The sequence below is a fragment of the Osmia lignaria genome, chromosome 13 (genome assembly GCF_051020975.1).
Source record: "Osmia lignaria lignaria isolate PbOS001 chromosome 13, iyOsmLign1, whole genome shotgun sequence".
Taxonomy (NCBI): domain Eukaryota; kingdom Metazoa; phylum Arthropoda; class Insecta; order Hymenoptera; family Megachilidae; genus Osmia; species Osmia lignaria.
The window spans coordinates 5918313-5933231 of record NC_135044.1 but is presented as its reverse complement, the minus strand read 5'-3'; the positions used below and the strand labels follow the sequence as shown (position 1 = coordinate 5933231).

Below are 14919 nucleotides of genomic sequence, written 5' to 3'. Positions count from 1 at the left end.
TAAATAAGAATAATCATACGTATCGATGTAATCCTAATGAATTGCTTCAATTATATGCTCTTCAGTTTAATCTTATTTTTCTGTTGAATATGTCGAGAGTTATTGTTATAGAAGGAAATCTGTCTCCTCCAGTGTGTTTCTACAGATTATATAACAATAGATAGGAACATTATACTTTAGTATAAAATAGATACACATAAAACGAGATACGTACATCTCTTTAAAGTGTAATTTTTCTGCTGTTAATGCAAGTTTACGAATGTTTCGAATTGTAGATGCAGCAGCAATTTGCACTTCCGGATCATCTGATCCTACCAACCGCAGTACATGCTGCAACAATTTTTAATACACTCTCGATATTAAGAGATATTAAACAACTGTTGAATAGAATTCGGATTATTATACCTTTATGATCCCAGAGGAGTGCATGGTGATGCAGTTTGTAGGATTTTTGCTTAAATGATAGGCAGCTATACAAACTCCCCTAAGAACGTTTTTATTTTTACTGGTCATGTAAGTAATAAGTGGTGCGACTGCATTCAGATCGCCAAATTTATAACTGTTTTCACCCCATTCGCTACAGTGAGCTATTGCTAAAGTCAAATTAGCACGCAGATTTTCATCTTCCTATGGAAATATAAAACATTTCATCAGATACACGAGTGATTGGTAGAATTATTTCGAATTTTAGCAACAATTACCGTTCCTACTAATTTCGACAATTCCTCCACAACACCGTGATCACTGAGAATACCAAGATTTTCTGGATCTGTGGCGATCTCAGCAATGGTGGCACATACCGCGCTCAGCACTGCGGTGTCTGTGCTCTGAAGAAGGCTAACAGTTAATTCCAATCCACCCACGAATGCCCGTACCATTTCCGGGGAATCTTTTGCGTATTTGATACAAGGTACCAAAGCGAGGCAAGCATTTCTTTTAATCACATCACTGGGATGTTTCAGTAAGGACCAGACTAAACGTACACCGTCCAGGATGTGTTCAGGGTCGTTAATAATGTCCATACATTCCTCGTTTTGAGCGCACTCTTTGATCACCAGTGGTATGTTCTCCAATAGAGGTTCGTACGTTGAACTTAATAATTTTATCTGAGTAAATTGTAATTATATAAAGATTGCAATTGTAATGAAAATTCTCTGGAAATGGAATAGCGATAAATTGCATAATTACCAACTTTGGTAAACCTTCATTGACTCTTAAAATATTTCTGTTAGCTGGATCTTTGCAACATTCAGCTAGGGCTCCTACTACATGAGCCAGTACGTCCTCGTCTTCGTGCTCTTCTAAAAATGGCACCAATAATGCCACCAGACCATTCTGATTGAATCTTATTATATTTTCTGCGCTTATAGCGCATTTCCAAATTCCACCCGTGACGGCAGCTAGCAGATGCTTGTTAGCGCAAACACTTTTGTCCTGTATAAGCTTGCACAGCATATCTAGACCAGATGCTTCTCGAACTATGTCCCTTGCTACTTTGTTCGTACCGCAATTGAATATAGCCAATGCGCAATTTTCCTTTAATTTAACATCGTCCGTCTTCTTCAAATGCCTTACCACACTGGGCATGATGTCCGTCTGTTCGAAGGCTTTCTGAAATACGTTCTGTAAACGTGCAAATAAATTGCAGATTTATAATTATTATAAAATAATTGATTAGGTAATAAACTATTAAGTTATAGTTTCGGTACCGAGCTCGAGAAAGAGATAATCAGTTGGGTAAGTTTAATATATTTAAGTATTTTACATACCAAGATTGCACACTGTTGAACAGTACCCATCATGGGTATTATCAGAGATGTGCACGTAGATTTCAAGAAACGTTCCATAAGCTTCACCACTCCGTATTTGTAAAGCTCCTCCTTCACTTTCGGGCTACTGCTCACAGAATCCAAAACCTTGGCACAACCAATTGCAACTGCGACTAACTCCTGATTGGTTTCGTTTAAGTCGTCGAAAGGACGTTTTAGAATATTGTCTGGAACGTCCATTACATCCAGCTGTTCGAATTTTTATAGATGGAATAGATTAAACTAGACTTGGACTCTTCTTTTGATCTTTAGTTTTTAGAAAAATACTCACGATGAGAGGTATACCACCTCGTATACGTATTTGCTTTCTCGCTTTTCTGATTTTAGCGATGATAGCCATGGTCTCGGTAGCCAAAACCTTCGTACCAATAAAAGGACGGTCAAATGAATGAATTTAATTTTTTCTTTAAAGAAACAGATGCTAATTAACCTGAATATTTCTAGCTGGATGCCTCAACATTTCAATCAACGGTGTTACGATTCCAAGATCAATCAGGTATCGTCGCATATCCGTGGAAGATGCAATCCGAAGTAAAACTGTCAGAGAACCATTCTGACATTTTAAATCTTTCGTTTCGAGCAGGTTCACTAAGATTTCTAGGCCTCCCATTCCTTGAATCGCTTTTTGTATAATCTGTTACTTAGAAAATCGATGTACTTTTCATTATCAATGATTCTGATTAAGCTATAGAGAAAAAAAATATGAAAAGAATAAAATTACCTTGCTCTGAAGGTCGTAATCCTTCAGAAGGCAAAGAGCCACCATGGTCGCTGTTTGATTTCCGGCCTTCATGTACCTAATAAGCTTCTGTATGTGCCAAAATTCTGAAGGCACTTGCGGTACATCATCGTGTTTAAGTTCATCGTCGCTTTCAGATTCAGGCTCGTCGTCAGAACTTTCTTCTTCTTTCTTTTCGCTGATGCAACAAACTCGGGGACCGTATGGTTCCCCTGTTACCACTGATATCAGAGGCTTCGGTGGCTCTTCTGGTTCCAACACCTCAGGAATATCTGGTTCTATCCTTTTTACATTGGAATCGAGTTGGAGATTATCAAACAGCTTAACGAAGGATTTGAGAAATTCTTTGAAATTCAAAGTGAATTTCTTTAAACATCTATCTTAGCTTCAAGAATGTCTCGTTATTTGAAACTTACGTTGGTAATTGCTCTATAGATATCTGCTTAACTTCCTTCTTTCGTTTTTTAGGCGGCATAGTTTTCTTTGAACTTGAACTTTATTTTCTTCAGACAAAACCTGTGATATTATTTAACCTCCTCGTCGAATATAAAGATATCGACCAAACAGTCGTTTAGAATACGGGACTTAAATGGCAACTACATTATCAGTTAAAAGAGTTTATTGTCACTGACTTGTTTAGAAGGATGATTTACTGAATACATTGTTACATATTTTTTTTCAAGAAAAAAATCATACGAAATATTCTGAATGTAGTTACATTTTGGTAAATGATATTTCTATCGAGATTCTCTTTGTTCATCGAACTGATTGACATTTACAAATGTCAGGAAAGACGTACAAACGTTAATAATCCTCGGTTCTAAATTTTTGGTTAGAAATGTACAAAATTTCAGTTGATTTATGAAACCGTGTCGAAATAAAATTCAACAAATAATAAATGAAAAGAGTTATTAATGAAATATGTGCTTATACAATTAAGAGCAGCAAATTCCAATTTTCTTTTATACTGGTAAATCGATATTTAAACGTTAAATTACAATTTGAAAATGTTCGAGAGAAGAATAAATGATATTGATCATTGTAGAACGTGGAACTTAATTCAAAAAGGTGGATGTAAAGAACATGTAAAAGTGATTAGTAAATTTGCTAAAGTCAAATGTTCCGCATACACATATATGCTACTCCATTTTCAGTGGTTTTGCTTTTGATATCCTTATCAGTTTGGCTTTGCATATGTCGCTGGGGATTTCGGTATAACTTGAAAGATCGAGAAGTAATCATTAAAAATATTCAAGCATAATTACAGAACCTGGTCATCGAATTATCTACTTGACATTTTCATTTTCTTAGTAAAATTAAAAGAAAAAAAGAAAAGTATAACACGATGGCTAGGAGTTGTATAATTTAATTAAAATTTTAATGATATTTCGTGGCAATTTTAACTTTTAAGTTTGACTTTACTAATTTTGGTTTCATATCTTAATAATTGCAATTCAGATCCTGTCGTGCTTGATAACGTACTACATCGTTATTACTTTATTGAACATGCTTTTCTTGGGCCACATGCAATTTTATTGCGATTATCCCAAAAGAAATTAAAAATTAGTGGTAAGTACAAATTAATAAATTACTATTTCGGTTCTTGTCTAAAAGATGGATCATACAAATAGCCCGCGCTTTGAAGTAATCGATTTATCTATCGAAACAGTGTTCTGCAGCGTTTGTTTGTAGTTGGACGTCTGTGCGTCTGTGATTATTTAAAGTTTATTAAGAGAATTGTACGCACATTAATTAAAGTACAAGGTATTATAATTCATTCTTTATTTAACATCTTTATTTATTTCGATTAGGAACTTATGAAATTGTTAAATTATTTGTGTTACGCTTTTGAAAAGTATCTAACCTCTAAACATCTTACTATTTGGTTATGATTAATTTCAACATTGAAATAACTATAATGCAAAACTAATACTGGACACTGTTTCAGATGGGTATGCCAAAACATGCTCAATTTTTGGCTCGTACAGTTATGGTCCAAGACAACAATATTGAAAAAGCAGCTCGTTTATTGAATTCCATACTATCGAGAGAAGGAATTTTTACCCAATTTAGACGTACTAGATATTATGAAAAACCTACAGCCACAAGGAGGAGAATAAATTACGAAAAATGTAAAGCTATTTATCACGAAGACATGGAAAGAAAAATTCAATTTATTTTAAGAAAAAACAGAGTTGATCCATATCCTGGTTGCTCATAAATTAAATTTACGATGTATTTAAACATACGTACACATAAATATTTGTAATTAGTGTTGTATGTTAAAATATATGCGTTTCAGATACTAATGCAAGCCAGGAAAAATAAGGTACCTATCACAACTTTGTAGTTTTCATGTTATATTTATTAAATTCTTTTATTTTTATCGTTATTACACCAACGTTAAAGCTGCGGAAACCTACAATATTCGGTAGCGTACATATACATTTTCATGTTTTGATAGAACAATAAGTGCATTCACATTTTGTGATCTGTTCTGTGTCGATTTGAGTACATAAATGTTAATGGCCGGCGGCAACTTTCTAAAATAGGTTTTGTGAGGATCCAACCAGTAATTAATTAATTATAATAAATTTAAGATCCATTGCTCGATCCCCGTTTAACTGAGCTGGGGAACTTTCATAGTTTTCTACTTTCCGGTGATCGATTTCCGTATTTCAACGATTATATAATAAAGAATATCATCTTAGCTTTGTAATTAATTAATTACTAGCAATTTTTAGAGTGATCGTTCCTGTAAATTCGACCCGTTGATAAAACCTTATGTCCTTACAAAACCTGTATGTAAAAGTTGTTGCGGGATAAAAGTTCATTAATTGTTCGTCAAAAAGAAGCTTTTTGACTGTTACCCTTTCGTCAGTAAGTTGGCGAGGAACTTCCGCTGCTTTCCGACAGGTAGCGCTAGTATTCCCTCGTTTAAAAAAATTGATCGATAAATTGTTGAGTAGCTTGAGTATAGATGGCACTTAGATCGAATTTTAAAAAATTTAATTTATGGCAGTTTTTCTAGAATACAAGTTTATCAAACAGTTATTTTAATAATTTCTTAGTCTTGTGCTGATTTTAAATTTCTAAAAAAATAGATTTAAAGGGAATAAAAACTGTGTCTTTTCAGTTGTGATTGCGAGGTATGGTAAAAGAGGGACTGATAAAAACTTCACGACTATCATACCACCTACGTTCTGTGCATGCAGACTGATCCTCATCTCTCCTTTTTCCAATCTTCAAAATTAAGGTAAGCAAATAATAAAGTAAACTTTAATTAAGAAATAAGAAAAGCATGCGGCTCACTAATCGTTGACTTGTACTACTGCGCTGGCAACGTATCTGGGAAACTGACTCGCGATTAATCACTTGCAAATCTCGTAAAATAAAAATTAGACACCTGGTATTTTAGTTTGCCAAATTTTCAAAAAAGTCTTAAAAAATTAGACAAAAAGAAAAATTGAAAAGGGAAAGAAATATTGATGTCTTGTAATGTAGAAATTGTACGCAATTAGAATCTGACATATTTACTGGGATATTCACCTGCGTTTTATGTTTATTGATAAATTGCCAAAATACACTCCCACGGGTTGTTATTCAATCAAATTTGAGAATAAACCCGGAAGAATAATTTAATTACGCCTATCAACTTGAAGAAGTATTTACGTATACCGTTTGTTAAGGCCAAGGTCTACATTTAGAATACATATAAAAGCGTGAACGCATTTGCAATTCAACTCTCTGGTTATATTTCCATTTGAAAGCAGAGTTTACGAAATAGAAAATAAGATGGTAGTACAAAATTCTAACGATAGCATTAAGGAAGTAAAAATCTGTAAGCACACTGATTTCACTGTCGACATTTCATCGCGATTATTTTCCTCTTTTTCCATCCTGCTGGAACACTTGGCACCATTTTCCATTCGTCTCTGCTATCTATTCAATTTTCGCCAAGTTAGCGGACTCGTTGCCAAGAAAACCGACGAAACGTTTTGTGTTTTCCCGGGCTTCAACGTTGAAAGTGGAAAGCTAGGAGAGTAAACGCAGAATTGCGGAAAAATAATTTAGTAATATCCTTTTTATACCGTGACGGAGAAAAATGTCGAAAAAGAAGCTACCTAAAAATACTAACGAAAACTTTCGTTATGAAAGATGAAGTTTGTGAAACGTTTATTTACGGCGCAGCGTCCGTTCTCCTTTTCTACGCGAACCAAATTGTCAAGATGTATAACAATGACACTAAGCGATAATTTGCAAGTCCGAAACGAAGTTGCGAAAGCCATGCGAGTCACGAATTTCAGTTTACAATTATGATGGATAGGAGAGAAGCAAACAAACTGGGCGACGTAGAGGAAACGAAGGAACGAAATAGATAACGTCCCTGGAGAGAGAGAAATCCAGTTCCAGGCAAACTGTCTTGCCGCTGGTTCAAAGATAGTTTCCAGTCGAGATTCCCCGGGAGTTAGGCCAAACCGCGTTTTCAACCCAAACGTCTTCTGTCCTCCAGCGTGGTCGGTTTTGCGCCAATTGAGAAACTTAATCTACAATTACATATTTTCTGTTTACAAGAATATTTTACAACGAATGGAAGAATTCGAAATGGAGATCTATTCATTGTTTATATACATACGATACGTAACTATTTAAAGAGAAAAGATTTTATAACGCGAAACTTGGTTCACGTCCCACGAAAAAGTTTCCCCTGTTTGTGACACTCGAAATGATTTAATGAAGCTGGGGCTGGATATCAAAAAACTTTCAAGACAATATCTCAAGGAGATGTAACCGTGTAGCTCTTTAAAAAAGTTCACAAGTTGGAATTAACTGAAACTTTATGACTGGGTTGGCTTTCTTTGCGTGACGAGCACACTGGCTTGTCTATGAAAAACCTTGGATATAAGCTACCCCTTCTATACGATAATCTTCCACAGAACTTTTCGTTCTGACAATGAACTTACGTTCGAGTGTTATGCAGTCTAAACGGTATGTAAAAACACGGTGATTATGGTAAACTGTGTGTGCGTAAGTAGGATGTTAATAAACACAAGTGGCGTGATAATTCAGCATTAACATAATAATTGTGTAAAAAGTAGAGTAAATTAATAACAAGTGAGTTTTATCGTAAAGAGAGTGCACATAGCAATCCTTATCTAAAATACGTAGTTATAGACGCAATATAGATAGACTTTTCTTAGAAATGAAAATTAATAAACAAGGATTTGAATAATATTAGACTTCGTAGGGACAGAGGTTAAGGCCTAAAAAACCTCACATTAACTTTCCTCATTCAAATGATACGATAGGCTTCCTTTGTATGCAGTAAATTCACATTCAGTTTAACACGCTTCTAATCAGAATTCTTTGCAATTGTTTCAATATCTCATTTCATTTCACCAGAGTCACTGCTTTCAGTTTCGATACAATTTTCAACATACAGGGAATTTGAAATATTCTTGTTAATTCGTTCTTTATTAACACAAAACGTTTCGTTAGTGATTTAAAAATCTTCAAATCCATTTGGATAGATTTATCCATACCAGAAAGGTGGTAAATATTGGTACTTTCGTGTTGTTATTACAATAATATTAATTCCTGACAGTTCCATTACAATTATTCAGAGATTAATGACTATTAAACGACATATTCATTGATAAATGATAGTTTACCGCTAATGGTAGTAATATGGTTGCCCAACGGCACGGGTCGAACCGATCACACCATTCAAATCCAATCAATGAAATTATCGTGACGAAACATCGAATCAGATGTGTGTACATAAATACGTCTTTGATATCGCGGTTTTGCGTCAGCGGTCACCTGATAATGTCTGCATCGCGATTCGTGCATATTTAATGATTACGCGTTCACCGTGCCCGCGTCACGAAAAAAACCAAGGTTTCCGAATGATACATATGGTCTAGATGATAGCGTGAATAAGATGTTGCGTCTGCAATGTAATCAGTTCGTTGTAATCAGACTCTTGTGTCAGGAGGCTGAGTCAGGATAGGAAAAAAATATTCTGAGAATCAAAAATGTATACTTTTTTCCTTTATTACTGCAATAATTTCCAAATATAATATTTCTTTTCATTTTTATTATAGGCACCTTTCTTTTAGACAATTGAAACGGTAATAATAAAAGTTCTGTTACGAGGTTTCCCGTTTAATTAACAATCGACCATTGTTGAAATTTGATGCATTTCAAAATGTTTCTTTACATAGTACACAATAGCTCTCACACCGACCGTGAAACTAACAAATAACTTGGCTGACGTCAACCATAATGGCACGTGAAATTCTATATCCAGGGAAATTACCGAACCCGCGTATTTGCAATTTATATTTATTTACCGTGTAATTGATTTTGACTTGTGGAAATAAAATTCGGCGGTTTCGATCGGTTTCACGTATCCAATCTTTTTGTCGGGGTTAAGAACATCCTTCGAAACCGATTCTTCATTTCTTATCGCGTTCCATTTGCCAAGCAATTGTGCAATATCCTTCGTAATTAAATTCCTAGATATTTACACGGTGAAATCAGCGATATAACTCTCCTCCAGAAATGATATTTTCATACGGCCCCAGAGGTAATCGAAGACGTGTAAAACTGTATGTACAGAAAATCAAATGCAATTATCCAAAGGTTTGCCCCGAATCCATTACCGGCTGTTTACATTTCACTTAGGCAAAGTACATCTTCAAGTATTCAGCAGGATGAAATGTCGAGAAAACTGGGTTACATCTCGTCGTACAAGAAACTTTATTCCTTTAATTTTTTTTTCTTATACGTCGTCCTTTTTCACTGTGAAAGACTTGTCGAAGATCTGATAGGAGAAAAGAATGATTATCTGTCAAAAAGACAAACCGTGATGATGAGTCAGGGAGAGAAAATAAATGATGAAAATGGGATGATAGAGCGAGTCATTTATATGAAATTCCACAAAATAGGACAAATTGGTTACTTGTTATTTCGATATTCTTCAGATATTTTTACGTGTTACTGTAAGGAACGTATTATGTATCGTGTATTTTTCCTTGAAAATATAGTACGACTTTTAGAAATAGGTCATTCTGCAAAAGAGAGGAAGTGACACAAATAAGTAAAGATTCAAAGGGTTGAGAGGCGCCATGGCGTCGCCAACAAGACGGCGATTTCGAATGACGTGCATCGATAATGCCGTTCAAACATCGCAGTTTAAAATAGGTCGAAGCGACGATGAGGAAAGATTGTTTCGACTTTCTCTTCATTAAAATTTGAAACAATTTGCAATCAACCCCCTTGTTCCTTTTTATCATTTTCGTGTTGTTCTATTTTCGTTCTATCGTTTCGTTCAAAGTATTAGATACACTCCTTTGAATTTTCACCGCCTCGTTGTACGAATCTATCTACTATTGTATTTCCCTGTATACGTACCATACGAATTCTCATTAAACGTTAATTTCTCGAAAATGAGGTGAAATGGATGTAAATCGTTCTTGTTCCATAGCAGTTGTGCATTGCAGTATCAAACAAAAAACATTTCCATGTCAATGTTTAACGAATGCTTGGCTGTCGAAAAACATGTCCATCAAGAGCGTAATATAAAATTAGTTTTGTTAAATTAATTTATTCCGGGGTCGTCAAATATTTGCTAGTTGCGCGAAACCATTTTGTTCGTTGTTTCGTTTTAATTCGCCCTTTTTACAGTGTGTATCGATTTCGATTGACACACCCAAACAATCAAGTAATTACCTCGCCATTTTCAGCCTTTCATGTGCTGATTTCTGATTTTAATACCGCATGGCAATACATGGTCCGATGATCGAACAGTAAATTCCTGTTTGACATGGAGCTTTAATTTATTTATTTTTAATTAATACGAGAATCACTTGAAAACAGAAGAATAGAATACCTTTAGCAATTTTTATTTTACTCCAAAGAAATTAGCTTACAGATTTATTTAAATGTAAAATCAATATTTTCAATATATTCTTATGAATACTACATATGTGTACCGTTGAAGTTGTTTGAACAGTGACCGTTTTAAAATAATCTCGAATTCACGTCACATGTTTTTCTGTGTCAAATTAGAAACATAAATATGGCTCAACTAAGAAAAGTGCCGAAGAAAAGTTGATTTATGCCATTCAGCAATAGCTAAATCTTTCAGATGTAAATTCAAATGACGTTTCACGTGAAAAAAAAAAAATACTTGTGTCTGGTATAACGAAATAACAACGAACTAGTAGCGTCAGGAACAAACAATATTTTACGTAAATGATTTGTTGCCTGGGTAGAGCGATGAATGTTATTCGTCAGTTCATTCCCTTCGCGACGTAAAGGATAATGGTAGAGAATGGGTAACTTTTCAAGCAAACCATGCACGTCCAGAACGTGATGGAAAAGTTTTGATGGATGCGTTCGTATCGAAGGCTGCAAAACGAATGTCCTTTTCACCGCATCGTTTCTCATTTCAAGGGATGTGTAGAACGGAAAATTAGAGAGTCCGGAACACAGAAAAAGTGGAAAATGTTTCCGCTCAAAATAACAGAAATATTAGTTTTACAAGATTAGGTGGTAGATCCTGGAAAAATTAAAATTCCCGACACACGCGTATTGTAAATTCTAATTAAACATGTTTAGTGATTACTGCAAGTGCCACTAATAGTATAATGTGCTTCTTTTAGAGAATTCACTTTTTTAAACAGTTACTGATTACCTAGTACATTAATGAATATTTATATAATTTATATAACAGGCAACATTTTGCACTCGAATAAGTAAAAAATTGATTGTTTATCATAGATATCTTAACACTGCTTAATTAAGATAAATTGACTCATTAATTTTTTCATTATGAGACGTAGGGAAGGGATATTAAAGAAACAAATTACGTACATAAAACACATTTTTTATTACAAAAAATTAACACTGAAGGTGTACATATTACAACTTGTCAATTCATTGATATCGTCGGTTGCTAAGTTACTTTGCAAATGATTACTTGCAAAGTGGAAAATTGACTTTCATTAAACGAAAGCAATTTGTCAAAGGGGCATTCTTTTGAATCGCATATACTTTATTATCTTTTATTGTCAAAGAAACAATTAATTCTGGATACACGAATTTCTGTTACATCGCGAAATGCATAAATTAAAGAAAAACATGTCTGTTCGACATGAACATCGATATGGATCATCCACCTTATACACCTTATCTGAGATCTTTTTTTTTTCTTTTCATTACAAGCAGATTTATGGCTATCTTTTAGTATTCGTTCAAGTCATCTCCTTTAAAAAAGAAAATTACATTCCTCAGTTCCTACTATTGGATATTTTTCTGGTGCTCCCTCGAATTTTGAACTTCATATATTTCTCGCAGATAAAGCGTCCGCCTTTTTTCGTGGACGGGACAAAATTCGCGTACGATCGTAAAACTTTACGAGTTTCGCTTTTGGGTCGATCCACGCCAGCTTTCTGATGCGAAAGCCTCGTCGTTTTCAGCACACCGCGTTTACATTTATTTATTTTATTCTTTTTTCGTCTGACCTACAGGTGCTCGCAACGATGGTACATTGTTATTATTACTTTTGGTCGAATTGTATGAATTTCGCGCAGTTCTGTTGTTTGATTCAAATTCTATCTTTTATTTGAGCTCTTGTAAAAACACAAGAGGAACTTGAACCTTTATTTTTTATCGTATTCACTAGAGAGTACTTGGAAAACCTTTGAAAAAAAAAAAGTAATTTGAATGAAGGTAAATCATTAAATGCACCGAAGGAGTCAGACAAAGGTGTAACACGAAACCTAAACAACATCTTTGTGTAATAGTAATAAAACAGCGAGGAATAAATTTTTTCTTCTTATTCAGATTTTTCTTTTTATTTCTTTTTCTGCGTGACTGCGTATTGGGGATCTAAAAAAAAGACGATAATCGATAAATAATCTGTAAATAATGAATAAATTTATGTTGCGATTTGCTTGAATTATTTCCTGAAATTATTCTGTTCCCTTGCGGACAGAATTCTCAATTAAGCCCCGCCTCGGCCACCGGTTTGATGTAATCAAATTGGAAATTTGCATGCTCCAAATTCGACGAACTAGAAAAACAGCGAGCGTTGAAGTTGCATAGAAATATGAACGTGATAGTAAAGTGGGCTCATCGTATATTTACGGGAATTTTTATGCTCAATTAAAAGGGCACTGAAACGTAGAATCAGGGAAAAGAAAAATATGTTGTACGGATATCTTTCAAGAAAATATCACCTACGTTTGCTTCTTCGAGGGTAGATAATTAGAAAAATGATTATCCAATTTTAAACAAGTTAGATTAGGAACATTTCAATTTAATTTAATGACAAAAGGAGAAGGTTTTTAAAGAATTTGATAATTAGTCAAAATTTGTAGCTGGTGATTAATCTCTGTCGCTAAATTAGCAAAAATTTCCTCTTTTGTAACATTTTGTACCACATACCGTTGCATACAAGGCACTGCAACGTATTCCCGTTTAGCTGGTAAACATAATCTACTTACAAGGGAAATCCTCTTATCACGTCACTGTTACAACCACTATCTCTGTATCGATTCGCATTACGTATTTGTTACGTACAATTCAGCTGGTTATTCCATCGCGTGTACTTAAAAACATTCTAAACCAGCATCTTTCGTTGTAAAATTCCATTTAGCGTTCGGATAAATAATAAATGAGTCGCCGCAAGTACAATTGCTATGATTGGTAACTGAAATTGACTACCGGGAGTGCAATGAATAACCAATGTAGCATAATATTTGAAAAAGATATTTATTTTAATGAAAATTTACAAATACATAGATGGTACATATACTACACGTGTATACTAATTTAAAGCATCTGCTTAAGTAAATAACAATTCTTGAATATTTAACATAAAATCATATCTTATCAATACATTTCAATGTATGAAATATTGCAATACACGACGTCATTTACTACGAATAAATAATATTTGCTCTTGATTTGTTCATTTACCGTATGCAATATATCAAAATCGAATGCAGTATGAGGTTGTCACAATAGTGCCGCGATCAATTGGTACGGCTTTTAAACGCAATGTGTACATACGACCTCGCTATATTATGGCCGCGATTCAGATCTGAAAAATTTTCCAGGCCTAATGTAATAATTTCACAGCATAAAATATTAACGAAATATTACTCTTGCTTATAATCGAGGGAAACGTAATTAAGGCTCGAATATGACCGATTTTCGTCGACACGACATTCCATGTGACGTATTGTATCAGTGCGATCAGGAACGGCGTGTTGCGTCACACGAATAACCAGGCGTGTCGGTATTCTGTCTAAATCCGCTAATTACCTGTCACTATTGTCCATTAACAATGAAACCCTGTTCTTAATTAAATTCCATTCGCGAGGCAACAGTAGGTCTTACTGTCGCTGTTCTCCGAAGGCTTTCAATTAATCATCTCGCGCGTTGTACGAACGAAAGCTGTAATGATAGCGGCGCCAGCGGTAGTTCGGCATAAAACAGCGGCTAACAGAGAGAACGTCCGTAGTTATAGCGAAAAAGAAAGAAGTAGGGAGCGTTCCCCACCAGAGACCAGTGGCGTGAGCGATCCGCACAGGCGCACTCGGCGCACGCCTTTAAAGCTTCGTGCCGCCAAAAAGCATTCCCATGAGTCAGTTGTGCTCAACCGGTCGCGAACGGCGGACTATGCGGTGTTGGGTACATTGATTCACTCTCGTACGTTTGCCATACCGAGAAACCGTACGACACGCGTGGTGACGCGGTCTTTGCTTTCTTCTAACGTTTCTTTACAAGGAAACAACACGGTCGTTTAGCAGCGATCAACACAGTGATCGAGAAAAACGGTCCGTTGATTACTAGTGCGCGATACTACTTCGAGTTTTGCATATCGCGACTTTGTCGAAGTGAGCTGAATCTGTGACAGAAACGTCGCTGAAGGTACTCCAGAAATGAGAAAACTTATGGAGAAACAGCTGTCCTGGCTTGCACTCTTGATGACTGCATTCTACTCTTGTAAGTAATTTTTAATGATTTCTCTGTATTAGCTTTCGAATAGAGTCGTTGAACCGAGTGTCCTTAGAGTTTGGATAAGGCACACAGCCGTTAAAGAACACTTTTCTGTAAGGTCGTGTGTATGTGGCGCTAGAAGCGACGGCGGCATAATATTCATCGAATCGGAGCGATTTCGCGAGGTTAAGAATCCGTTTAAAGTGCAACAGTTCGAACTAGTAGCCGAGTATTGGAAGCATCGGTAGTGTGTGATCTATCTTTAGCTATTTTCGGTCTATTCTTGGCGCGTTTTGCGACTGTATTCTTGATAGTTAGACATTGGTTCTCGCG

At 35.3% G+C, this 14919-nt stretch overlaps 3 protein-coding genes across 5 annotated transcripts in view; 2 read left to right on the top strand and 1 right to left on the bottom strand.

Annotated features, from left to right (window-relative positions):
* Nucleotides 1–12: 12 nt before the first annotated feature.
* gudu (Armadillo repeat-containing protein gudu) lies at nt 13–3120 on the bottom strand. Of its 2 annotated transcripts, XM_034319362.2 has the most exons (10): nt 2985–3120; nt 2551–2851; nt 2260–2463; nt 2101–2187; nt 1770–2018; nt 1189–1623; nt 702–1106; nt 406–627; nt 215–330; nt 13–139 (listed from the first exon to the last, which is right to left on the bottom strand). In XM_034319362.2, exons 1-10 carry the CDS (start codon nt 3041–3043, stop codon nt 106–108), a joined length of 2112 nt encoding a protein of 703 aa, XP_034175253.1. In that variant the 5' UTR covers nt 3044–3120; the 3' UTR covers nt 13–105. The 2 variants fall into 2 exon arrangements, with proteins under 2 accessions (XP_034175253.1, XP_034175252.2); XM_034319361.2 differs by having other exon boundaries at nt 106–330.
* A 1098-nt stretch (nt 3121–4218) lies between these two features.
* mRpS21 (mitochondrial ribosomal protein S21) lies at nt 4219–4960 on the top strand. Its single transcript, XM_034319372.2, has 2 exons — nt 4219–4332; nt 4517–4960. The coding sequence occupies exon 2, from the start codon at nt 4517–4519 to the stop codon at nt 4787–4789; it is 273 nt and encodes a 90-aa protein (XP_034175263.1). The 5' UTR covers nt 4219–4332; the 3' UTR covers nt 4790–4960.
* A 9257-nt stretch (nt 4961–14217) lies between these two features.
* LOC117601980 (uncharacterized) overlaps nt 14218–14919 on the top strand; it is a 29382-nt gene continuing 28680 nt past the window's right edge. The window contains exon 1 of one of the 2 annotated variants that reach the window (XM_034319369.2): nt 14218–14592. In XM_034319369.2, coding sequence (XP_034175260.1) covers nt 14529–14592 — 64 coding nt within the window. In that variant the 5' untranslated portion in view covers nt 14218–14528. The remainder of the gene's footprint in view (nt 14593–14919) is intronic. The other variant, XM_076691544.1, reaches the window with a different exon arrangement.

Bases quoted from the DNA above. Each gene is read 5' to 3' on its own strand.
- gudu (XM_034319361.2), bottom strand. From the start codon at position 3,043: ATGCCGCCTAAAAAACGAAAGAAGGAAGTTAAGCAGATATCTATAGAG. The intron at 1,107-1,188 runs GTAATTATGCAA...CAATTTACTCAG, and splicing joins ATGAAGGTTTACCAAAGTTG to ATAAAATTATTAAGTTCAAC. The intron at 331-405 runs GTATAATAATCC...AAATTGTTGCAG, and splicing joins ACTCCTCTGGGATCATAAAG to CATGTACTGCGGTTGGTAGG.
- mRpS21 (XM_034319372.2), top strand. From the start codon at position 4,517: ATGGGTATGCCAAAACATGCTCAATTTTTGGCTCGTACAGTTATGGTC.